General features: G+C 33.5%; 4 protein-coding genes and 1 long non-coding RNA gene across 5 annotated transcripts; 3 read left to right on the top strand and 2 right to left on the bottom strand.

Moving 5' to 3' along the window:
* Positions 1-952: 952 nt before the first annotated feature.
* Positions 953-2,705, top strand: LOC120197864. Its single transcript, XM_039199260.1, has 2 exons — positions 953-1,355; positions 1,996-2,705. The coding sequence occupies exons 1-2, from the start codon at positions 1,055-1,057 to the stop codon at positions 2,331-2,333; spliced, it is 639 nt and encodes a 212-aa protein (XP_039055191.1). The 5' UTR covers positions 953-1,054; the 3' UTR covers positions 2,334-2,705.
* Positions 2,706-4,283: 1,578 nt separating this feature from the next.
* LOC120198166 (uncharacterized protein At4g08330, chloroplastic-like) lies at positions 4,284-8,727 on the bottom strand. The gene is made up of 3 exons (XM_039199536.1): positions 8,695-8,727; positions 7,785-8,184; positions 4,284-4,294 (listed from the first exon to the last, which is right to left on the bottom strand). The coding sequence occupies exons 1-2, from the start codon at positions 8,725-8,727 to the stop codon at positions 7,813-7,815; spliced, it is 405 nt and encodes a 134-aa protein (XP_039055467.1). The 3' UTR covers positions 4,284-4,294; positions 7,785-7,812.
* A 55-nt stretch (positions 8,728-8,782) lies between these two features.
* Positions 8,783-9,298, top strand: LOC120197953. Its single transcript, XR_005523322.1, has 2 exons — positions 8,783-9,002; positions 9,245-9,298. It is a non-coding gene; the product is annotated as an uncharacterized LOC120197953 (long non-coding RNA).
* A 4,537-nt stretch (positions 9,299-13,835) lies between these two features.
* Positions 13,836-15,259, bottom strand: LOC120197952 (photosystem II 22 kDa protein, chloroplastic-like). Its single transcript, XM_039199350.1, has 4 exons — positions 14,934-15,259; positions 14,747-14,863; positions 14,212-14,455; positions 13,836-14,120 (listed from the first exon to the last, which is right to left on the bottom strand). The coding sequence occupies exons 1-4, from the start codon at positions 15,171-15,173 to the stop codon at positions 13,876-13,878; spliced, it is 846 nt and encodes a 281-aa protein (XP_039055281.1). The 5' UTR covers positions 15,174-15,259; the 3' UTR covers positions 13,836-13,875.
* An 8,443-nt stretch (positions 15,260-23,702) lies between these two features.
* On the top strand, positions 23,703-27,249 carry LOC120198361 (filament-like plant protein 1). Its single transcript, XM_039199708.1, has 4 exons — positions 23,703-24,141; positions 24,518-24,713; positions 24,802-26,657; positions 26,755-27,249. The coding sequence occupies exons 1-4, from the start codon at positions 24,043-24,045 to the stop codon at positions 27,130-27,132; spliced, it is 2,529 nt and encodes an 842-aa protein (XP_039055639.1). The 5' UTR covers positions 23,703-24,042; the 3' UTR covers positions 27,133-27,249.
* The last annotated feature ends 135 nt before the right edge of the window (positions 27,250-27,384 follow it).

Genomic DNA, 27,384 nt, shown 5'->3' with positions numbered 1-27,384 from the left:
TCTTTCTTTTTTCATCGAACCTCCATTTCAGATGGTGTTATATATATTATTTGAATTCAAGGATGAATTTGTATACTGACGTATGAATATATACTATTTAGTGGGTTTGGGTTGAAGATGAATTCTAAAGTAAAAATAAAATTTTTAGTGCGGACACAATCAATAATTAATAAAAAAAAATAGTGAACAGTGGCTCATTTTAACTCATTTAAAATTTAATAATCAAATTAAAGTAGGTGATTTTGTGAAATAGAAAAAGAAGAAAACCCATGGTTGAAATTTGATATGATTCAAGCCTAGTGATGCTCTTTTATGTTTCTTAGTCATATCAGATTGATTTATTCTCATATTTTTACTCTTTAGACTTTTGAGATGCTCTTATATGTTTCTTAATCATGTGAGATTATTTTTTTAAAAAAAAAATTAAACCAAACAATATCATTTTGTTATGATTTTTAGCCTCAAATTTATTTTTTAATTATAGTTATAATATATTTATTATTTAATATGTTTTATCTTAAATATTATGTTGTAGTTAATTTGAATCATTTTATTTCACTTGATTTTATGGTTTTTAACTTATATATGTTATAACTTGCTTTGAATATGACTTGTGATATAAAAAATTATTTTTTATTAAATATTTTTGGTTTTTTATTTAATTTTTTAAATAATTATAACGTCGTCTGGTTCTTTCAACCGATTAAACCAATAAACCGATAACATGACTGGTTCGCTAATTGGTCCGATTCTGAAACCATACTTATATATGTTTTTCATTAACAAATTAGGTGTTCAAAAGGATTGGCTTCTAGCTAAATGGATGGCTATCCAAAAACCCACAGCCTACTACTCCCTACCTATTAATACTACACTCCAAACTGATGGGTTACTGGGGACCAATCTCATGATGCTCTGAACTTCAACTTTCTCCACAATATAAGCTATCCGACACCAACTCAAGCTCTTTCCATTTTTGTTTCTCTTCAAAGAGTGTTCATATTTCCTTCATTTCCTCCCTTTATTTCTTCTTACCAGTAGGAAACCCCATACTATGATGAATGGGTTTAGAGAAGAAGATTCAAGGTGTTATTTCCATCCTAAAGAAGTTGTTATGGGGGTTTGTGCTTTGTGCTTGAACGAGAGGCTTCTTATCTTAGCTTCAAAGCAAGCCCAACGCTCTTCATCATCATCAACCAAAGGCAGCCATAGATTTATTCAAGGTGTTTCATTGAAGAAACCTCCCATTAACCTCCCCAAGATCTTTGCTTTAGGTTCACTGCTCAATCGTCTTGAGTTCAACCATTGCAAATCTGAACATTCTGATGCTCATGATTCTTCAACCAGTCAAGAAGGTAACTCCCATTTATTTTCTTTTATGTGTTCTTGAATTCGCATCAGTCAAAAGGAAAAAGGAACTTAAATCAAACATAAAATGAAAAAAAATGATATGAATCACATGCATGCATGTGTACCTTAACTATATTGTTTGGGTAGTGACAAAAGTGTGGTCAAAGTCTGGTAAAACTGGAAATGAAGAATCTTTTTTCCTATTTTCTTCTCTGGGTATGTATGTCCCTGTGTGTTTTGCATGGGAATATCATTTGATGCTAATTGGAAGGTATGTTTGCTTAGAAACAATGAATGCCATTAATAATTCCTAGGAGATCCTATGATTTTTTCTAAGGCAATTTAAAATGTATCCAAATCTGCAGATAATTTATGTCAATTCTTGCTAATCATGTCCTCTCCATGGAAAATTTTGGTAAAGCTGGCTTTCCTTTTACATTTTTCCCTGGGATAGTGCTTTAGTTTTGCACTCACTGTTAGTATACAGCTGACAAGCTACAAATATGGCTGATGTACTAAAATACATACACTTTACTATAAAAATAATAATAAAAGTTGTTACATTTTCCTTTTCTTTTATTTTTCTTTTAGTACTTTTTCTTCTTTTGAAACCCTTCGTTCAGTGTCCAAGTTTTACTTTTGCAGATTCCTTTATCTCAATCAAATTTGAAGAGAATGGTGTTGGTTCTTGGGAAAAAGGAACAATTTCTAAGGTATCTCTTGAGCATTGCAACGTGTCACGGAACCCAACCTTGACCAAGGGCATGGATGTCACCAAGGAGACCAATAAGAGCGTGATCGAGCATTCGAAACCACGAGCCTCGCTTAGGTGGCGGAAGCGGATTGGCCACTTGTTCCAGCTCATAAGGTGGAAGAGGTCAAGCAAGGCCAATGCGTGCCACATGGGCAACAAGGTAGATGGTGTGAAAGTGATGAGAAGGAAGGGATGGATGAGGACTCTGACAAAGTGGACCAAAGAATAAAGACATGCTTTTGTATAGAAAGGGACACTAAAGCTGTGCTTTTTTCCTCCATACCAATTTGTGTGTTGGGGCTCTCTCATATAATTGAGAAATGGGTAAGAGTCAAAATATACTTTATCACCCTAAAGTGCTAGCTTTGGCTTAAAGTTCATTGGCTTCTTCTATTCTGTTCTGATTTTCTGATCAACAAAACCAGCTGTAAAAGGATTGTTTTTACAATGCGCCACTCATTTCAGATTGGTTTAGGCCATTCCTTATACAAAAAGAAATATTTGTATATTTTTTCTCTCCATACTGATACTTGAAGTCCCCATGTCTTGTGCACAAAGTGAGGAACATTGTAGCATAATTTCACAAGGGCCACAAGGCCAACATGCCAGTCATTGAGCTGGTGCAAAGTTGCCTGCAGGGCCCTTTGATTGTTCAGAAACACCCTTCAGTATAGGGGAATTTGTCCCAAATTCTAAATCTCCAGCCAAAGGACCAGTGCAGTTAGGACCACAATGGCTTTAAAGCATTATGGGGGTAGTGGTTGAGTGTTGGCGAGGAAGAGGACCCTTTCGAATCTTTCATCCACCCAACCCAAAACATTGAACATGGTATGACAACTAAAAGGGCAGCAGCTTTAATTTTTCTGGCTTCAAGAAGAAGGGAGGGCTAAGCTAGACTCGGCTTGGTTTTTTAACATTTTAAGGGGGGCTAGGCCTAGGATTGGCGGGGGCTAGGCCTAGGATTGGCGTGTGCTGGATTTTTCTTTTCCAAGCTCTCAAGTCAAACGTACTTTAAAGAGGCACATTATTTTGTCACATCTCATAGAGATATGAAACTTCTAACTAAATATTCTTTTGTTTCGTATTCGAGCACTTCGTAGGTAGAGTATGAGTGTTCGTTATTAAATGATTGAAAGTTTTTGAATAAATACCATCTTATATTCATACTAGAATTATCAAAAAATAATAATTAATTTATCTGAAACTACCTATTTATCTGAAACTTCTAACCAAAATATTCATAAATTATAAGGTAAACTATATGTTTGATCAAACATAATGTTTGGTATGATTTTTTAATAGTTGAGTGATGAAAACAAAAACTAAATAATAAATAAAATATCAAATAAATAATTTACCCTAAATTATATGGAACATTTTTCACTAGTTTACAACTCGCCATGCAGGGCATCTTCCTCCTTTCCTTTTCTGTCTTTTACTAGATTTTACAATATCTGATAGTTATATAATCTTCAGTTATATCTAGAGTTAAACTGAATTAGATCTTTATACAAGAGATCAAGTTCTCTAAACGCTTTTGTTTTCATTTGTAAAACTTAAAAAAAGTTAAATTATATCATATATCATTGAATTTTAGGTAGTATATCGTTTATATCAATGAACTTTCAATTTTTTCAATTATAACATTAAACTTTAGTTTAACTTCAATTATATCACTTGGTCATTAAATTTTAACGACATGATGACATGGACAAATCTTTTCTGGCACTATGATGATGATGTCTAAAATGATGTTGTTTTAGGAACTGGACTTTATGAATGTATCAATTTTACACTAAACTTCAAAAAAAATCAAATTTTGGCACTAAACTTTTCTGACTGTCTTTGGCATCCAATCGCTGCTTGTTACTGGTTGTCTTTCGTAATGAGATCGATATCAAAACGTTCGTATTTCACTCATCGTTCTTCTTTTGGGATTGGTTTTCCATAAATCACACTCAAAATCAACGAAAATTCATTTAAAAGTTTGATGTGCTAATACTCTTATCTCATTCGATGGCCGCCCTTTGAGGTATGTTGTTCTTCTTCTCGAACTAATATTTTTAACCGTTCAGATTTTCGAACAAACACCTCAAATCCTTAAATCTAAGAATGCCTCAAACCCCTAATAATAATAATTTTTTTTGTTTAATTTCGTCGATTTTGAGTGAGTTTCATGGAAAATCAATACTAAAAAAAAGAGAAATGAATCATAAACGTTTTGATATCGATGTTATCGCGAAAAATGATTGATGACGCACGGTGATTTGCTGTTGGGGAATTTGATGTATGTTTGCCATTGTAAAATAGTGTGTGCAATCGCAATCATGAATACATTTGTGTGCTTACAGGTTTAGGACCCACTTTATAATTATAATTAGGGTAAAGTATAGTAATGGTCACTGAATTTTTCTAAAACTTTCATTTAGGTTCCTCAACTTTTAAAACTTGCAATACGGTCCTCCAACATTTAGTCCGTTTATAATATGGTCCCTGACCGTTACACTATCGTTAGTACGTTTGTAATATGGTCACTGAACTTTTCAAGCGCTTGCATTTAGGTCTCCCAACTTTTAAAACTTGCAACACAATCCTTAATTTTATTCTAAACACCAAATTCCTTTTCAATCTCGAATTTCCTTTTTTGCTTCTCTTCTCATTTCCAGCGTAACTTTTCAGCCGGGGATGCATGAGAAATTATAATCTAACTTTGAATTATGTGGAGGTGTTGACTTGAATAAGGGTTCATTGAGAGAATACTCGACCAAGGGACTATTGGGACCATCAACGATTCAAGGTGTAATGTTAGATACAGGTCATCTCAAGTGAAACATAGATGTTCGATGAAATGCTTGTGAGAAAAAAATGGGGTTAGAAATGCAGAGTTGTCAAATACTACTAAGATGAAGTAAGTATCATTGTTGAAAGTCGCCCACAAAACTGGAATTATTTTGTGTAACTGACATATAATAATTTCTTCGTTTAATCCTAGTGGTTAAAGATTTTCCAACAGATGATCAAATATAATGAAATCCCAAACAACATATTCAACTCTCAGTCTCTTTCGCTTACATGCACTCTCGTTTGGTTTTTGTTTTTCAATTTTCCGCCATGTAAAATTGTAAACCCAAGCAGTGCTCTGTCTTTCAGCTTTTTTTACAAAGAAAAAATAGAGGAAGAACTGCTGGATTGCAACATCGAAGTAAGCTTTTCCTCTTTCGCAGAGTCCCATTTTCAACTCGCATTGTGTGTTTTTTTGTTGAAATTTTATGTTTCTGGAACTGCATGTCAAGGATCTGGATATTCAATATTAGTTTTGAACCAAACAATCTAATTTTCTTTCCTTTTTCTTAATCAAAACTTTTAGTACTCCTTATGAAAGATATTCAGTCCATCAGAATATAAGTGAAAGAGGGTCATAGGCTAAATTTTTTTGATCTTATTGTTTTGTTTTTCTTTAAATCAGGGAATTGGTTGTGAGTATAGACATAGTGAAATCGCCAGGCTCAATCCGAGAGACTGTTGGTACTAGTTTACTAGGAATTGTATTGATCTGACCTATGGTTTTCGATGTCTTGTGACTCGCATTCTTTTTAATAAGTTCATGTTGATTATGAGACTGATATATCGTGAACGTATTGGATTTTTTACATGTATTGGAATTTTACAGTTGAATCTGTATTAAATTATAGCTTTATAAGATAATTCTGCATGCACGCAACTCGGAGCACATTTGCACCTTCATTTCTGGCATATATATGTTTGTTGTAGTGTCCTCTATGTTTTACAATGTCTTTTATTGCTGACATGCCATGAATTTACAAGAATTATGAGGTCCTATGATTTTAGTTTCGCTATCTGCTTTAGATTCTCATCATGTTTGGCTATTGAGGAACATTAAATATGGAGCATTAGAAGCAATTATATGTTAAAAGGGCAGGCCATTAATGCATTTGCAACTGGTAATGTTGTATTTGACATCTAATGTCTATCTTAAACAACTCATTTGACGCCTTAACTTTTGAAGTGACTATGACCGAATCTCTTTCCCTTTATTTATTAAGTCCTCCTTTTGAATGAGTTATTAATTGATATTCTTGGGTTATTTTAGTTATTGCTTGGCTATATGTTGTAGTCCTATGAACTAAAACTCTTTACTATTTTCGCAGTCGTTGGATGTGCATGCTCAAGTTTTATCCAAACCTATTGGATTGTCATACCAAAATACGTCAACTACGAACAAGACAAATTGGCTTTGTTACTTTTACTTCAACAGTTTATGCAATAAATGTGATAGATGCACTTTTCATGTTCAAAGTGCGGCAACCGCTGGGTGTGCATGCAACAAACCTCAAATTTATATTGAAGTAAACACTGTCAAATAGCAAATTCATGTTCAAAATTCCAAAACACTTCAATTACATTCTAAACCCAAAATTCCAAAATACTTTAATTACATACTAAACCCTAAATTAAAGTATTTTAAAATTTGGGGTTTAAAATATAATTGAATTATTTTGAAATTTGGGGTTTAGAATGAAATTGAGGATTGTGTTGCAAGTTTTAAAAGTTGGGGGACCTAAATGTAAGCGCCTGAAAAGTTTAGTGACCATATTGCAAACGTACTAACGACAGTGTAACCGTCGGGGACCATATTGCAAACGGACTAAATATTGAAGGATTGTATTGCAAGTTTTAAAAGTTTGAGAACCTAACTAAAAATTTTAGAAAAATTCAGTGATCATCACTATACTTTACTTTTATAATTATAATAGGGGGTTAGGGTTAGAAATTAAAACACCAAACATCATCAAAATCTGATTATTATTTGTTATAAAAGGCTAGGATAAAGCCTATACTAATCTATATGATTTGATATTCCAAGTAACGTTCCTGTTCATTAAAATTATGCAATTGGACCACACATTTCTCCAGTCGCATTCGCATATGTGCATCTATTATTATACGGCATGTATATATAGTTATAAAATTATTATCCTATACACAACAAATGTCACATTTCTTTTCCATTTTATTTATTTATTTTAATGAATCAATATATATTTTTAATAATTAAATATAATTGTAAATTTTAATTTAATACTTTAACTTTTTAGATTCATATATTTTAAGGTTTTTTTGAGTTTTAATATAAATAAATTTCTGAACAGTTATAAATCTAAAACTATTTAATTATAGCATAAATTCATTTATTTATTAAAAAGAGTATAAAAGAATAATTAAAAAGAAAAAAAAAAGTATAATTACAATCAAATGGTGTCAGGTTCACGTTTTATCGATAACCATTGAAAAACTTAATCAAATGATTAACAAAAGGATTATACTAAAAATATTAATAGTTTAAAATTTTAATTAAAATAAATTAGTAATTAAAAAATTAATTAAAAGTTTGAACGCAACAAAAATCTAAGGTAATTCCAAAGATTCAATGCCTCGGACTTAATTCAATTAAAAAAGATATTACATTAATATTATTACAGTTAAACTTTGCTCAACTCCTTTCAAACACTCCCAAATCACTATCCATTCAGAATTCAGTTCCTTTTATGTACATCGCTTGCCATGAAATATTAAAACCATGTTCAAGAAAACAACAAAGAGAAGACAGAATGACTCGAAACAACCCACTAGAAAACTCAGTATAATACAAGTGGAAGACTGTGATGGAGATACAACACTCAACTAAATCATATAAAAGGCGGGGTGCCAAGTTCTTGAGCCGATGAGGGTTGTAGGGCGCGGATTCTGACATCATATCTTCTATAGCTAGAAGCTTCACTACCAGATGGAGAATCGGATTTGTCTAATACAAGGGTGTAGCCTGAAGTTTTGTCATCATAAGCATTTCCAATGTGGTTCTCACACTTTCGGCAAAGTAGTTTGGTTCTATGGCGAAACAAGCCCCAAGAGTGCCTCGAAAAATAGGGAATGCATTGGAACTCGTCGACTTGTATAAACCTGCTCTCATCTATACTGAAGAATGATATAATCCCTCGCTTTATAGATTTACCATACTTGGAGCCAATTGTTGCCGTGATTCGCCTAGAAGAACTCGTCAACTGCAAGAAAGAATTGTTTCCACCATTTTATATCTTCAAAAATCGTAATGATTATAAAAACTTTCAAACAGACTACTATGAAGAGTGTTCGAAACTCAAAAGGCTTTGTAGTTTTCTATATATACTGTATATATAATTTGCTTATGTTGCTTTACAGGGGGTTATTCACCATCCATCACTAGAAACAAGGAGACTAGAATTTCAACAAGTGTTCGAGGAAGGCATGGTAATGTGCAATAATTGATGCATTAAAGGGAATTTTCCGCTAATCGACCCTTTCTCAGAACTCATCGCAATTTCGTAAAGAAATTTATATTATAAACTACTAGGACTACACTTCTCAATGTCACCAACACCTTGAAGCAGTGGTTGAGGCTCTCTGTTGGCACCCCAAGGATTAAGGTTCTAATTCTAGTATCGTCATCCCTTCGCCATGTTGTAAAACGTACCAAAAAGAATTCTCAATCTCAACTACTCAAATGTAAGAGTGTGTAGCTTCCAATTTCATACGCTAAAGTAATAGGAAACTCTAAACTTCTTCATTCCTATTTAGCCAAAAAAAACTCTTTCCATCCTATAAGGCTCTTGATCTGTTAGCCAACTAAAAGTAAATGAAAAACATCATTCCTACTTGAGTTCATAACCCGGCTTTAATAATCTAGGTCAAACAGACCATATCAATTTAAGAACTTGCAGTGACTATGAAAGCTAAGTAAACCAAATTACAACTCAACAAACCATAAAAATTGAATCTTCAGGTGTTTTATTACTATGTCCACCAAGTACCAACCCTCAAGCAAGGCAGAGAATTTGGGTAGGTAAAGTTACCATAAATGAAGCATTTGAAGATTTCATGGCACAAGACATTGCTCTTGCCGTTCGTCATGTTTACAAATAAGAAAGTAAACATTGTCTTGGACGAGACGAACTTTCTCCTCTGGAAACAGCAAGTTCTTCTCACGGTTCATAGTCACCGTCTCGAAAGGCTTCTCAATGACACAATGTTAGTTCCGCCTGAGTTTATCGTTGATGAGAATGAAGCATTTGAAGATTTGGGTAGGTAAAGTTACCATAAATGCAAAATAACATAGGTAATCATTTCAGTCCATCGGCATCCTAATAAACCCTTTCATAAAAAAAACCCGGGTTATTTGAACTCAGATGTGAATGTCGGATCCAGTATATGTGTGGCACATGTACATTTAAATTTTACTAAGCTTTTCAACAAAATCTTTGGAAGATCATACGATTTACCCATGTTCAAATACGTGTTGGATATGGGGGTCAAAAGTGGATATTTCAAGACAAATGAAAAATTGGAGTAAATCAGATGTAGAATAAATGTCATCAGCTAGTAACAGCTAGAATACTATAGGCAGAAAAGCAAAAACAGAGAAGCTCATTCCATACCCCAATTTCCCCATCCATAAATTTTAATATTGATAAGAGTAATTACTGTAGCAATAGCTTTCACAATGGCAGTAGTTCAGCATCATATTTTGCACAGAAATTGCCGTAAGACAATTTAACCAAGACAAATACGCATATTCTTATGGTATACCCAAAAAAATTGTTTCCTATTTTCAAGAGATTTTGTTGACGAAAACGGGTAAAGAAAACGAAAGAACACGAGAATTTTACGAGGTTCGGCAATGTGCTTACGTCCTCGGTGCCTAGGCGGCGCTAGAAGTTTTATTCAATGATATTTTAGGTCTATGTTACATCTCTATTTATAATAGAAAACCCTGGTACATAATTACAAAATTAACCCTGTACCGTACCGCGGGGCTACGCCCCGCACCTGCAACCCACATAATTTGTAACCCCACAACGAGCCATACCTAACAGATTTCTATTTACATTGTCACCCCAAAAGGTCACTTTTACAATCAATTTAATTCTCATAAAGATTTTTTTCTGATCAAAAGCTCATTCAAGATTCAGCCTTGTACTCCAATTAACAGTTAATAGTGAACTCTTTCTTAACCTAAACCAGTCCCCTGGTTTACAATCAATGGAGACAAAAAAAGTTAAAAGAACAAACTTTATTTAACACAATTAGGCATAGTCAACGCAATCAATTCCCATAATAAATAACCAAAAAACAACAAACCCAGAATCAATAATATCATATGAAACTGTTGAAAGATAACGTGCATGGTGAGCTAAGGTGCACGTAAATAGTGTGCTCTCTGTTGTATGTGAGTTAAACCTAAGGTTGTTAGGTTGTTAAGGTGACGGTTTTCAGCCCTTGTAAGCTATAAAGCTAATGTACTTCAGCTGTGTATTTTACTGAAAAATAAAAATAATATTTTGAGTTCTTTCTTGAGTTTCTAATATGGTATCTTTCGCCAAACGTTCTGGGTCTCTTCTTGTTGTGCTCCCTGACGTGCTGTGCTCTCCGTTGTTCTCGCCGTTCGTCATGTTTACAAATAAGAAAGTAAACATTGTCTTGGACGAGACGAACTTTCTCCTCGGAAGCAGCAAATTCTTCTCAAGGTTCATAGTCACCGTCTCGAAAGGCTTCTCAATGGCACGATGTTATTTCCGCCTGAGTTTATCGTTGATGAGAATGGAGCGTTTGTTGTTAATGAAGCATTTGAAGATTTCATGGAACAAGCGTTTGCTGCAAAAACCGATCTCTCCATTATTCCTTCTGAAAAATCAACACTGGGATGACGGTGCTAAAAAAATACCAACCTTTTAGTAATAACCGCTGCGCTGAGTTGGGTGACGAGGAAGATTTGTCCGCTCTAGCCTCAATCGGGGTGGTGTTAAAGGCTAAATTTTCAGGGCTTAGTAAGGAAATTAACAGTTCAATTTTAAGGCCAAGGGAAGGCTCTTAGTAAAATAAGAGAATATTTTTCCACTCCTCTAGGGTGTTTCGTATTTCACATTTTTAATAGGGTAAACTACATTACATATGACTGAGCTTTAGTTGTATCATTTGTATCATTAAACTTTTAATTTCTTCAATTATAGTATCGAACTTTGATTTTAACCTCAATTATGTCACTATATTGTTAAAATTCAAATGGTGTGATGACATGGACAAAATGATATTGTTTTGACGACGACTATTAATGCCTAAAATGTTATAATTTTAGACACTTAGCTTTAGAGATGTATCGGTTTTGCTATTAAATTTGTAAATAATTTCATTTTTTTTGCACTACACTTTTCTGACCGTTGTCGGTAGCCAATCATCGTCTGTCATCGATCATCTTTCGCAACAAGATCGACACCAAAATGTTCCATTTCAGTCCTCTTTTTCCTCATAGGATAGATTTTAAATGAAACCCACTCAAAATTCAACGAAATTAAATAAAAAATCATTTTTAGGAATTTAGGCGGTTTTCTCATATTTAAGAATCTTGTATGTTTGTTCAAAAATCTAAACGGTGAGAAGTATTATTTTGAGAAGGTAAACAACCTATCTTAAAGTTAGTCTCATCGGACAATCATCGGAAGAGATCAAAGTAGTAGCATGTAAAACTTTTAAATGGATTTTCGTCTATTTGGAGTGAGTTTCATAGAAAATCAAATATAGTATAAGAAAGATAAGTGAAACACAAATGTTTTGTTACTGATCTTGACACAAAAGACAATCGATGACAGGAAGTTATTGACTGCAGATGACAGTAAAAAAAGTACAAGGTCAAATAGTAAAATATTTAAAAGTTTAGTGGCAAAATTAATACACCCTTAAAATTTAATACCTAAAATGACACTATTTTGGCATCATTAGTCGTCACTAAAATAACGTCGTTTTATCCACATCAACACAGTGAAGAAAGATTATCCATATTATCGTATTGTTAAAATCGAAGTTCAATTATATAAATAATACACAATCTAAAGTACAGTTGTATCTGATTTAGTTTATTTATTTTTAATATTTTAGAGGTCAAGAAGGAATAAGCAAGTAGCATGTTAAAGTGACCAATTTAGATTTACAAGAATCGATGGCTAATGATTAAAGAGATGGGTTTGATCACCATCCATTTGACTTTTTTAAGGAGCAAGCATTATTGATATTGTCCTTGATTAATGATTACTATAGTCTGCAGAGGATTTGGGTGGATTATTCTTTTAATATGCATGTCAAGGCATTCCTTTAATAATTCCAAATGTAAAATAATTTGAAAAATGATGATGATGATAATAATAATGGTCACAGAATTTTTGTAAAACTTTTATTTAGGTCTTCTAACTTTTAAAAATTGTAATATAATCTCTTATATTTAGTCCGTTTGTAATTTGGTCCCCTAAGATTTAGTATGTTTGCAAATTGCAAAAGGACTAAATGTTAGGGGATTGTATTGCAAGTTTTAAAAGTTGGGAGACCTAAATGAAAGTTTTAGAAAAGTTCAGTGACCATTACTATACTTTACCCTAAATATAATTAGAGTATTATATAATTTAGTTTGCAATTTTATTCAAATTTTAATTAATAATTAAATTAAATTCTATTATAATTTGAATGATTTAAAAAATTTTTGGTGATTAACTTTATTACGTAAGAATTCAATAATTTTTACCCAAACAACATTCTTATCCTCGTTCTTAGAGGGCAACCTCAATAGCCCATCGTGGTAGATTGTCTACTCAAGAAGATGTCAGTTAAGGCAGTAAAATCAAGTAATAAGTCAGGTTTCAGTCGGATCCTGGCAGGTCAGGTAAAATCGGGTACATGTCAAGTCAAGTTAATTTGATGGTTTGACTCGGATCAGGTCGGGTACATGTCAAATCAGTTCGGGTTATTTTCAGGTTAATTAACACCAGATCCATATCAAGTTCAAGTCGGGTTATTTTCAGTTCGAATCGATGTTAGTTAAGGTCAAAACAGTTCAGGTCCAAAGCAATAAAGACCAATTAATTCAAGTTCAGGTGGACTTCATTCGGATCTCGTTCAAATCGGGTTACATCATTGATAGATAAAATTAAGGTCGGATGTTTACCAGATACGAATTGAGTTCAGGTCGGGTCGTTTTTAATCTTGGATCAATTATTTTGTCATCTTTCGTGATTGTTGAATTCCAAGTTGTAATTGTATATGATTTCGAGTAAATTACAAAAAAAAAATCATGGATCAATTTTGTAAAAAAATATAAATTTAAGGACAAAATTGAAGAAATGTAAAATTACAAATAAAATTTTAAATAAATTAAGGGTAAAGTATAGTATGGTCACTGAACTTTTTAAAGTTTTCATTTAGGTCCCTCAACTTTTAAAACTTGCAATACAGTCCCCAACATTTAGTCCGTTTGCAATATGGTCCCCATCGTAACTGTTGGGGGACCATATTGCAAACGGACTAAATGCTGGGAATGTATTGCAAGTTTTAAAAGTTGGGGGACCCAAATGAAAGCTTTAGAAAGTTCAGTGACCATTAGTATATATTACCCTAATAATAATAACAATAATAAATCACACTATTTTAAAGTTTCCACCTTTTTTGCTTAGGATTTCAAACCCAATTGATCATATTTTACCAGGTTTATGGAATTATGTTGGGGTATTCTTCAAGGTTATTGGAATTTGAAATCATCTTTCATTATTTCCCCCCAACATTGTATGATCATTTTTGTTTAAAAGCGATGCAATTCATTGATGCAAAGGAAGGGACATTAGGGAGAAAAGAGGGAGAGGAAAGTAGATGATGTTAATTACAAATTGCATAGGGAAAATCTAGTCTTCTTCTTCATCAGTGATAAATTTACCAGTCCCGGGATTTATAGCAGCAAAGAAGAAGAAGGCAACGTTGAGCAACACAAGGGGTTCAATGTCGCTAATAGGAATCCCTGTCTCAATGTTTAGCTGTGCCAGTGCTCCTTTCCCTGTTATAATTTCTCCTATCAATGAGAAGGCAATCCCCAGCTGAGCCAATCTCCCCACAAACAGCTCATTTGACTTTGTGAATCCAAACAATGGACCTGATCAACACAAAACAAATACCATATTTAATAAAATTTTGATCATTGTACGTAAACTCTGTTGAATTTGGTAGCACAATTTGATGTTTACCTCCTTCCTTGAGACCCAAGGCGCCCCTGATGCCTTTCCCAGGAGGGATGACTGCGCCTTCAATGCCTGTAGAAGGCTCGTCGACGAAGCGACCTCGGTCTCCCAAAGCTCCGATTGCTCCGAGTAGGGTGAAGAGGATGAAGAAGAGAAGAAGGGGTTCAGCTTCATAAATTGGAATGCCTGTCTCCAGGTTCAACTGTGCTAGAATTCCTTTCCCCGTTATTGCTTCACCTAATAAGGATGCCTGCATATATGAGTGCACAATAATCCCTATGTTATCATCAAATGTGAGCAGGATTCAAATTTCACACAAGCTGAGATTTCTATTTTCTAACAAAACAACAGTACCGGCCCCCTAAATACAATGTATTTGAACAATTAATTCTGCAAATCAAACCTCTTGAGTGAGCAGTTAACTTCTATGACTAAACTAATAAATTCAAGACTTATATTGTCAAAAAAATAAATCATTTAGGCAAATTGTCAAACAGTTGTATGTAAAATAGATACAAATAATATTGCAGAATTTACTTACAGCAAAGCCAATCATGGCAACACGTCCAACAAAGAGCTCATTTTGCTTGGTGAAACCAATCCCTCCAGAGGTGCCAAAGATTCCGTCTTCAACCTTTGGCTTCGGCTTCGGTGCAACCTTTTCAAGTACAAAAACGGGTTCAATTCAGAATCAAGTTAAACACCATTAAAATTTAAAAAGACATTACCTTCTTGGGAGCTGCTTTGGTCTTTGGTTTGAAGATTGCAAAAGTGGTGAAAGCCCTAGATGATGATGATGAAGCAGCAGCAAGAGTAGTGTTGGAGAGTGGATTGAATAAGAAATGAGAGAAAGGTTTAGGCTTTAAGCCTTGAGCTTGATAACGGAGGAAAGGGTGGTCTCTCTTCAAGTTCACTACATGGCTTGTTGAAACGCTGGTAGCAGACATTACCAGCATGATTTGAGCCATTGGTTGTAAATCTGAAGAGATAAGTTTGGTGGTGAAGAGAAATATTTTATCTTCTAAATCTGTAGGATCCTTTACTTTTTAGTTTGATGCTTTTAGATTTCGAATTTGTGCTTGTAAATGAGGCAGCTGGTGTAGATGTGGATGTGGTGAGACGGCTGGTGAGGGGCTATGACGCTGCCCACGTCCTTCTTTACATCTTTTTATGGTGCCAGATGATTTCGTGCATAAAATTCTACGATGTGCCAACCTTCGGTAAAAATACGTTTTCCTTTTTTAAATAAATTAATAAATAAGATAAATACAAATACTCGAAATTTTCTAGAGCAATAATTTATTTTGTACAATAATGAGTAAAATCGTTTTTAATTGTAGAAAATTTACTATTAATGATACAATCAATGTTTCATTATGCTCAAACAACCTCTCTCTATATATATATACTCCTAATGCAAAACACTTCACATATGTAATAATACGTTTGAATTCTGAGTCTCTTACTTAAAATATATTACATCAACCACGAATCAACTTACCTCAGTGGTTAAAGGAATTGTTGTTGTAACACCCTCCATACCGGGTTAGTGATTAAATTGTGAGATCTAAAAATCAGTGACCAAATTGGATAAATTGAAAAGTTCAAGACTTGATTAAAATATTTTGTGTAGGAATAATTAGCAAAGAAAGAAGAATTACAAGGGCAAAAAGTCTTTTAGTAGGGAAGTAATTAAATATTAGTTGAGGATAATTATATATCCACGTGGAAAGCTATTGGGGAGAACCAGAGTTTCTAGATTTCTCTTCTTCTTCATTCTTCTTCTCCACCGTAAAGCCAAGCTAAAGGTGAGTTTTCTTGTTAGTGAAATTCTTGATGAATTTATGGTTGATTTATGACCATTAGACAATAGTTAAGCTTAAAGGAAGTTTAATTTGGTTTAAAACCATAAGATGAGGAGTACATGAAGAATTAAAGAAAGGAAGTAGAAAAGTGAAATCTTGGATTAGAGTTCATAATAAGAATTAGAAGTGGGATTTGACTTGTCATCAAGCTAATTAAGGAATATGAAGTTTTAGAATAGGGATTAGAATATGTTGAATTTGAGTGAGATTCTTAAATTATATAGAGAAGATTGGATTTTTAAGTTTTAGAGGTATTGAATGGATAATAATTAGTTTAAGTAAGTGTATGCAAGTTAGGGATATGAAAGAAGGTGAATTATGTAGTGTTGAGAGGATTATAAAGGGATTTTCGTGCTCAAAATAACATTTTTGGGTTATGTGCATCGATACACATTCAATGTGTACCGATGCACTCTCAAATAAATGAAATCGAATGCAATTAGTGCATCGATGCATAAGGAGTGCATCGATGCACCCTCTTGAGAAGAAAACATCGAATGTAATTTGTGTACCAATGCACGGTAGTGCATCGATGCACACATTAAGGAGTGCATCGATACACTGTAGAGTGCATCGATACATGCCTTTATTAAGGGATGAAAATAGCTTTTCTTTTAACCTAAGAAATGATAGTTTAGAATATATTAATTAGTATACTGATAATATCAATGTATTACTATGTAGATACAGAGCTTAAACAAGTTCCAGAACAATTGCCCAGTAAGATCGATCGAGGGAAAGGCAAAGAAATATAGGTGAGCTCATATGCATAACATGATTATCGTAGTGTATCTAGTTCTAGACTTGTGATAAGTCTAGATTCAATACATTGATGCATGATTCATTTCATTTCATATTATGAAATGTAATAGAAATTCATACTATGTGCATTGGGTAATATGTTTTAAATGAATATGTATGCAAAGTTATATGAACTATGTGATGAAGGTAAGGAAAAGGATATGTCTATGTGATATACTATGTAGATTGAGAAAAGCCCATGTTATGTAGATAGAACTATAGGTATAGTTGGCATGCCAAGAGTAGAGGGTCTACGCGGTCCTTCTGGACATATATGTATTCATTGGAACATGTGTGATGTCTTTTGAGACACATACTTGATCCTTAGCATATATATATGATTCTTAAGGAATTTTCTACGTGGTCCTTAGGGACATCTTATATAGCACTACAGTGCAATTCTACGCGGCACTTCGGTGTAATTCTACGTGGCACTTCGGTGTATTTATACGAGCTGTGACAACATAGTGCACAACCTCACAGTACTCACATACCTTAGGTTCTCAGTATGGTATCATGGGCCAATAAACTTATTAATACGAATTCATGAATGTTAATGTAATATGCTTATAGGTAAGGAACATGGTGATATAACTGCATTGATTAAGTATATGACTTCATTTCATTTCATCTCATTATGGTATTTTCATTACAATTCTTTTTATTATTATTTTGCCTCACTAAGTCGATGACTTAGCGTGTGAGTGTTTCACACGTAGGATCCGAGAAAATAACGAGACAGGTTAAGCAGCTGGACAAATTACTCCTGCAACTATCAGATCAGAAGCAACTTAATCAGTATGTCATTTTGTTATGTAAATGAATGTTGGCATGTAATCAAATGGTCAAGTTGTGAATGCTCTGAGTATTTTGATAAACTTGTATTAACCTATGTATATTATCGTATTTTAGTTATATAAGTCCAAATGTTTTATCATTTTTTAAGAATATTGTTTTGATAGTCAATGTAACATCCTGGACTCGTATCCGGGTCGGGTATAGCATGAGGGTGTTACAGTTGTTCTTAGACATGTTATGAATTCGAGCACTAGTGTAACACCCCCAACCCGAATCCGAGTTCGAGGTGTCACATTGACTTTTCAAAACTCTATTCTTTACAAATCCACTAACATCTTAATTTCATCATTTGAGAAAATGAATACTTTACAGTAATAAATACAATCAAATTGTTTTACAACCCAATCAGAGCATATTCAACTAAATCAATTAGTACATGCCAACTATATTCAAAATAATTAAATATATTTAATTAATCTATTTTCTGATCTGAAACTTTGTAAGGGAGATGCTGACCTATCTTGCTCCTCTTAGCTTCTCTTCTCGCTTCTGTAATCTACGTGTGAAACAATCACACGCTAAGTCTATGACTTAGTGAGGCATTAACGTATAAAAGTAACTCTAATTACTTAAACATGCATGTACATATCATATCATGCTATTACATACAACAATATAATTTCACATATATTCAACTGTACACATATACACGTCATTCATAATTTCCATCGTTAATCTTATTCTATTATTCATATTATTATCATTTATATCCTTTAATCATACCTTCTTATACCTAACCTTTTTATCAACATATGACTCCTTCAAACCATATACTCATCATCATATCAATCATATAATACAGTTCATATCACCAAAAATCACACATAGCATCCCATAATCTTTGTAATCCATTTTTTCATAACATATCACTCATACATATATCACGTACAATATATTTATTTTATTACTTTATTAGCCCATGTATACTTTTGAGAACTTAAGGTATGTGAGTACATTAAGGTTGTGCACCACTATCCTGTCACCACAACTCGTATAAATGTCCCGAATGACCTATCCAGAGGTCATAAAGAACCTCAACCACTGTTCATAGGTCCTGAATAACCTAGGTAAAATGTTCATATGTTCCTTAGAACATAGGTATACTGTCCATATGTCCCGAAAGACATAGGTAATTTTGTCCATATGTTCCGTAGAACATAGGTAAACCCTAGACTCTTGGCATGTCAACTATACCCCTAGCTCTCATATCACATAACATGGGCATTAGCACTATATCATTTCACATAATCTTATCACATAGGCACATAGCTTCTTATCACATTTCATATGATCACATATACCTTTTCTCTTATTCCTGTCATTCATAATCACATATACATGTGCTCATATCATTTCTCATTTTCATATAAACATATGATTCATTTCACATATCCTTGTAATCATATAGCTTATTTTTCACGTAATTCATATCACTTTTCATAAGATTTTATATTCATATATCACATAGGACTCATAACCTTTCTTGTGTAATCACTTATATCATATTATATCGCTTACCCTTAGGTTACCTTATGTGTACATGTATTATATAATTCTTTAGCTCATAGCGTATGTCACATGTTCATAACATTTCTTATGCCCTTATCATACCTCTTATTTCATATAACTTCTCACACTAACATGTATTTTCACAAATCATGCAACATATACAATAACATGTCACCACATCGACTCATGCACACATATGACCATAACAAATATATACTTCTATCTAAGAATTCCTGCATTTTACTATTGGAAATATACTTTTCGCAAGTCTTATTTCCCATTAAACATCATATACTAAATAATGTGCACTCACCTTGGCCTTACTAAGTTCCAATCCCATTTTATGATCCATTTCTTTCGATCGAATCTTAACTTGATAATCGTTCCGGAACTTGTTTGTGCTCGATATCTATATAATCATACATTGATACATATCAGTATCCAATTGATATATCATAATCTATCATTTGTTAGACCAAAAGAAAGGTCTAATTTATTTTCCCTTGAAGTGCATCGGTACATTCTACAGTGTATCGATGCATCCCTTAACATGTGCATCGATACACTAACCATGTATCGATACACAGATCACCTTCGATGTTTTATTTTAATCGGGGATGCACTCCTTATGCATCGATGCACTAATTGCATTTGATGTTTCCATTTTTAATGGGTGCATCGATGCATTTCCTGTGCATCTATGCACTAATTGCATTCGATGTTTCCATTTTTAATGGGTGCATCGATGCACTTCCTGTTCATCGATACACACTAAACAATTTCTGGAAATACCCTTGATGCATCAGTACACATTGAATGTGCATCGATGCACATAGCCCAGAAATGTCATTTTAGCACGAAAATCTCTCCAATTCTACTTAAACACTTCATATTTCATCTTCTACCATATTCTTAATTCTCATATACATACTTAAACTCATTTCTACTCCATAATCACTTCTTTAAACTCAAAATTCTATCTTCCAAATGAAATTCAAGAATTAAACTCAATTTTCAACATGTTTTAACTCCGCTTCTATTGCTTCTAACTTTTTAATTAGACCTTTGATAAGTCAAATTTCACTTCAAAATCTATTAACTCCTACTATTTCAATAATTCACTTAAAAACTCATTTTTCTTAATCTCTTATAACTTGTTCATTTTGGAGTTTTAACTCACCATACATCTTCATTTACTCTTTCTTATCTCTCATTAATCAAAAGAAACCATAAAATTGAAGAAACAAGCAAATTAAATCCAACTCACCTTATACATGAAGACACAGAAGAAGAAGAAACTGAACCCCATCTCTCTAAACTTTTCTTTCCCCTTATACACGTGGTTATCTCTTATATAAAGAGATAATAAAAATCTTTCTTTGTAAAGACCAATTTACCCTTACCTCCTTACATATTTACCCTTACCTCCTTACATATTTACCCAATAGTCCTCAAAATATTCCAAATAAATTCTCTAACTTTCCAATCATTAGAAATTAGACTTCAAATTTCCAAAACTTACATTTAAGTCACTAGTTCTTATTTTGGGATGTTACAACTAGAGACTTCAAGAGTGATTATGTATTCATTTCTAAATTGTTGATATTATTTAAAATAGATATTACTTTGTAATCACTTTAGCTTAATTATATATATATATATATCAAAATTCAGACTTTATAATTATAATCCATATAATATTTTACTTTTTTCTTTTCAGATTTCACTGTCATTTCAAGCATTTTACGTTATTAATAAGTTTAATTTATGTCAATTATGCTTTAACATTTGTCCATACAAATAAATCAATTTAAACTTTAATTTTAACCTCTCAACTTAATTTTCTTAACATATACCAGACTCAAGCACACATATAATTCACTTAAATATTTAATCATTCATTATAAAATCACTTATATTAAAAAAAGTATTCATTAAGTGGTCTCATAGATTAAAAAAATATTATATTTCTTAGAGACCTTGAGTTCGAATAGGTGCATGTGAGTGTGCGTCCAGAAATATTTTTAAGGTGAACACACATATATTAATAACACAACTTTTGAATGTAGTGTGTACAAATAAAATTTAAAGGTGAACATTATTAGGAAAATAGATAACTAACCAAATAAAATTCGTATTCCAGAGTGGGCACGTACCTACCCTTAGGTAATTATAGATCAACTATTGTGTACATTATCAATTACTTAAGAAAATTGTGAACAAATATTATTTTGTAATCATTTCATACTATTAAAAAACATTCTAAAAAGGTAATTTTAGTCTAATTGATTACTTTGAATATTTCTAAATTTTAGAATATATTCATTCACTTCCTTTTTAGTTTTCATACATTTAAAAACTATTACTATTTACAAGTTTTTTTATTAATATGAGGTAAATACAATTTTTTGACATTGAACGTTTGTACATTTAACATTTCTAGTACTCAAATTCAGAACTTCAAAAAATCATAATAATTTATTTATCACCGAGGTGACGTATAAAACTAATTCAATTAACGACCAAAGTTATACTCAAACTCTCGAAGTCCAAAAACAAAATATGAAGTATAAATATCACAAGTCCCCCCTTATCTTATTAGAAAAAAAATATAAAATCAGAAGTATTTTATCAAATTGTTTAATTTTGATCCTCCACTTCTCCAATGTTAATATTTATATTTTATTATTTATTATTTCATAATTTCTAATATTTTATAATTTTATTTATTTTTAAATTCTAATAGTATTTTTGCAGTTTTTAATACAGTTATCATTCATATATTAAATATAAATAACTAACATGTCAACACTACAACAATTAAACAACTTTTATTGCTCAATGAGCAAGATTAATGAAATTAATAAATTTAAATGTTAAATTGTATAATTAGAAGGAACAACATAATAAAATTATTAGGGTAATGATTTGGAAAAAGAATAGTTTACGTGAGTGTTCGAAAAATATTTCTTAATTAGAGTGAAATAAATAGTATAAGAAAAAATCATCTAAATCATTTGATATTTTTTGAAAGACGCATTAAATATATAATATCTTTCCCAACTCAACGTTACGTGCCTCATGTTACTATAATCCAATCTAGATATGATACAAAAGATATCATATATTTCTTCCGACATCAAGAAGTCATTAGATGGTCTGTCCATTTTTTTACACTGTTCATTCCATTTTAGTTGAGTACATAATTTCTCTAGCACCTGAAATGAGCCAAACGTTTTTCTTACCGCATTATCCAAGAAATTTTATTGGAACAACATTATTAATTTAAATTTATTATAAATATAATATTTTTCTAAATCTTAAATTGATAAAAAATTATTAAAAAAATACAGAAAATGTCGGTAGGAAAAACAACATCCAATGGCACCGCCACCATTGGGAAAAAGAAAAAAATCAGCGCCACCACATGATGAAATGAAATGGCACGCATCTCGAGAAACCAGAAAACTTAATCAGTAACTTTGCAGGGGCAGTGACGCTATGTCATTGGATGCCTTCCTTCCACTACTGTTAAAAGAAGCAGCAGTTTTAAAAGCAAAGGCTAAGAAACAGATTACTCATATTCTAGATACACATACATAGATGGGGAAAAATAGCTTTGCTGAATATTCTTCTTCTGCAAATGCAGCTGTGTTTTTTCAAGACCCCTGTAAAGAAATTAAACAATGAAAATTTGCATTACAAGCCTCCCACTTCCCCATATCCAATTCCCTTCGGGGTGGAATAAGGCCAGCTCCATTTCAGAAACTACACTTAAAAGAAGAGACAAATGCAACTAAAGATTCTTTTCTAGAGCAATGAAAAGCTGAAAAAGGTTGGTTTTTTAATTTGAAGCTTCCAACTCATTACGAATCACATGCTGTCATCTGGGTTTTTTTTCTTAATTCTTTTAGGAAAAAATGAATAAAAAAGAAAAGTAAAGGCCAAAAAATAGAAGCCCGCATTATCCGAAAACTTGTTCTTGAAGTGTTTTTCTTTAGCTGACTGTTTACTGACATTCTCAGTTCTTCTCCTGCAGCGTTTACTTTAATGCCTCCCCCCTTTTAAAACTTAGGTTTAAAATCTGAACCCAAATTTTGCTTTTTTATTTCTGTTATGGTGGTTTTCTGGTTTAAGATTATTTCTTCAAAAGGTATTTGGTCAGCGCAGCTGCTTTGACTCCTTCAAGTTGCTTCAATATCATTTCAAAGGTATTTAAAACTGTTTTTACTTGATATCTTAAATCGCTTTAATATCTGGGTTTTACTTGGTTTGTGCTGAAATTTAAAGAATTGGCTTTGGAGCTCTTTAACTATCATGGCTACCTCAGGTTTGAGTTTTTAGTTTTCTGGATATCTTTTTTCAGATACTTTTAGCATTGATTGTGATCTTAATGAGGATTGCTTGAAATATTTGAAGAATGAGATGGGTAGTTCTAATTTTATAAAGCTTCCATATTCTTACATTTTCTTTTGCCAAAGAATTTTTAGAACAATTTTCCTTTTGCTAGAACATAAAACATTTTTGGTGCTTTCAAAGTGTTATCTGTTGTTGTTGGGGTTGACAGTAGATGGTTAGATTTGTGGCAAAGCTGAGTAAATGATAAATAATGTTATTTCTTCTTTTGATGTTTAGATTGTTGAAAGTGATGCTTTTAAGGGGGATTGCTCATATTGTTTTAGTGATAGTTTTGTTAATGCTTTGGTGGGTATATGGTGACATCTTGAACAAAGTTTTGCTTTTTATTTTGGTGCAGATGGAAAGTTTCTGATGTGCTGATCAGTACCGGACTATTGAATTAGCCATGGAAAACCGCGACTGGTTGGGGAATAGTAAGTCGTCTGAGACGAGTGATGGTGAATCTCAGAGTTTCCGATCAATATCTTCGCATTCCGATGATCAGGTTGGTGGATGGATAGCCTACTCCTTAATTATGACCATCTTTAAGTATCCACTTTCAAAAGCTTGAATGTTTCTTTTTCTTTAGGTGTGGAATTGAGTGTTAATCTTTGTTTGTTTCCTCTGATCTATCTTGCTACATGTTGATTGAAAGCATATCGTGAAGACTGTAAATTTCCGTGTTTTTGTTCTCGGATTAGAGTCTGAGCTGCTTTGCTCTTCTTGTTCATGGAAGCTTTACTAGCAAAGACAACTTGTACTCTTAGAATAATAAATGTATCTGGAATTCTGCTGGAGTTTTCTATTAAGCTTGTCGTTTGATTGAGAGTTGGATTGGTTTTCCAAATCTAGATTGATTTGCATCTCTTTAGTTGTTGAAGCAGGAGACTATCAAGGCATCTCCTGATAATAACACACAATCATCCGACGCGTCGTCAAAAGCTTCAGCTGATTCCAAAGATGTTAAGGATGACATTAAGAGCTTGACAGAGAAACTATCAGCCGCTTTGGCTAATGTTAGTGCCAAAGAGGACTTGGTTAAGCAACATTCCCAAGTTGCTGAAGAAGCCATTGCTGGTATTACTTACATGTCACAAAACATCTCTGTTTTCTTAGTAATAATCTACTCGCTAAATTCTAGTTAATTCTCTCTAATGAACTTCAGGTTGGGAGAAGGCCGAAAATGAAGTAGTTGTATTGAAGCAAAAACTTGAGGATGCGGTTCAGCAAAACTTGACACTCGAAGATCGGGTGAGCCATCTTGATGGAGCTCTCAAGGAATGTGTCAAGCAGCTAAGACAGGCAAGAGAGGAGCAAGAGCAGAAGATTGTTGAAGCCGTGGCAAAGACTACTCGGGATTGGGAAACTACCAAATTTGAACTCGAGAGCCGGTTGCTTGAGTTCGAAAATAAACCCGAATCTGTTAACTTCAGTCCTGACCTTCGGCATAAGATTGAAGCTTTGGAAAAGGAAAATTCAACCCTCAAGCTTGAGCTCTCTTTGTATTTGGAGGAGATGGAATTCAGAACAATTGAAAGAGATATAAGCACCCAAGCGGCCGAAACAGCGAGCAAACAACACTTGGACAGCGTGAAGAAGGTAGCAATGCTTGAGGCCGAATGTCGAAGACTTAAAGCCAGAGGTTGTCAATCATGCTCTGTTAATACCAAAAAAGCGGCATCTGCCTCCCCTTTTGTTGAATCCCTTAAGGATGATGAATCAGAAACATGGGCCTCAGCCTTAATTGCTGAACTTGATCAATTCAAAAATGAAAAGATCATCAATAGAAATGTCCCCAGTTCTTCTGTTGAGGTTGATCTAATGGATGATTTTCTCGAGATGGAGCGACTTGCTACATTGCCTGAAACCAAGAGCGAAAATCAATGTCTTGAATCAAAAGCTACTGTGAAACAATCAATTGATGGTGATAACTTGTTGAAGGAAGAACTTGAAACTATGATTCATCGAACTTTAGAACTTGAAGAGAAGTTAGAAAAGTTGGAAGTTGAGAAGGTTGAACTAGAAATAGCTCTTGCCAAAAGTCAAGAAAGTCTTGAAGCATCGGAACTTCAGTTGAGGGTCACGGAAAAGAAACTGTCGGAGTTGAGAACAGAGCTTTGTACAACACATGAAGCTAAGCACCATCTCGAGTCACAACTCGGTACCTTGGAAACAGATGCAAAGACAATGTCCGCTAGGATTGACTCATTAGAAGCAGAAATTGAAAAGGAAAGGACCTTGTCAGATCAAGTTTCAGTTAACACCAATGAATCAAAGCAACTTCTTGAATCTCAACTCATCAACAGCAAAGCAGAGGCACAAATGATGTCTGCAAAGATCCATTTGTTAGAAGTGGAATTGTCAGAGTTGCGAATAGAGCTTTGTTCCAAAGATGAAGCTAAGCAACATCTCGAATCTCAACTCAGTACATTGGAAACAGATGCAGAGACAATGTCTGCAAAGATTGACTCATTAGAAGCTGAAATTGAAAAGGAAAGGACCTTGTCGCAGCAAGTTTCAGTTAACGCAAATGAGACAAAGCAACTTCTTGAGTCTCAACTCATTAGCATTAAAGCAGACGCTCAGATTATGTCTGCAAAGATCGATTTGTTAGAAACGGAACTGGCAGAGTTGCAAGAGGAGCTTTGTATGACAAATGAAGCTAAGCAACATCTCGAGTCTCAACTAAGTACATTGGAAATAGATGCGGAGACAATGTCCACAAAGATTGGCTCATTAGAAGCAGAAATTGAAAAAGAAAGGAACTTGTCAGAGCAGGTTTTAGTAAACGCAAATGAATCAAAGCAACTTCTTGAGTCTCAACTCATTAGCATCGAAGAAGAGGCTCGAATGATGTTTGCGAAGATTGATTCATTGGAAACAGAAGTTGAAAAGGAAAGGGCATTGTCATCACAAATTGCAGTCAAATGTCAAGAATTGGAAGAAGAGCTGTCAAGAAAGCAGCAGGAAGCTGAGCTCCAGCAAACTGTGAACTCGAACTTTGAACCAAAGATAAAACAGGTAACTTTTCCGTTCATCAATTTACACCATCTTAACACCTCTATAGTTCAATTATGTTATGTTCCATCTTTCTAATTATCATGAGAACCCATGGCAGGAGGATTTGGTCGTAGCAGCTGGGAAACTTGCTGAGTGTCAAAAAACAATAGCATCTTTAGGTCAGCAACTGAAATCTCTTGCAACACTTGAAGACTTCTTAATCGACACCACGAGCATACCAGAGTTCTCGTTGATCCCCAAAGACGGTGGCGGAGAACCATGGAAGGTACATTCTAATGAAACGTATTATCGCAAAAGAGATCCAGAGTCTCCAAGAGCTAGTGCTGCCTGTCATGGTCAATCAATAAATAAGGATGGGAACACACCACCATCCTCATCAATTGTGTCATCAAAACATGGCAGTTTAGAGAAGAACCGAAATGGATTTGCCAAGTTTTTGGTTCGGAGTAAGAACGGGATACAGCTAGAAATTTAAGAGAAGTTGTAATACGAAGAGATTGTCATTTGAAAACAGTGATTAAATACTGGCTAATCACCGTTTAATTAGTTCACTATTAGATTGTCTCGAGATGCATTATTGGTTATCTGGACTCTGAACACAAGTTTCAAATTTAAATTTTGAACTTCAAAAGCTTGAGGGTGCTATGCTTTATATACCTTTATGTGAAAGACAAACTGCAGCGTTAGTCTGCCATTAATATAATTGTTGGATATCTATTCAGTTTAT

Source organism: Hibiscus syriacus, unplaced genomic scaffold, assembly GCF_006381635.1.
Source record: "Hibiscus syriacus cultivar Baekdansim isolate YM2019G1 unplaced genomic scaffold, ASM638163v2 tig00117056_pilon, whole genome shotgun sequence".
NCBI lineage: Eukaryota > Viridiplantae > Streptophyta > Magnoliopsida > Malvales > Malvaceae > Hibiscus > Hibiscus syriacus.
This window is presented reverse-complemented; position numbering and strand designations above follow the sequence as displayed.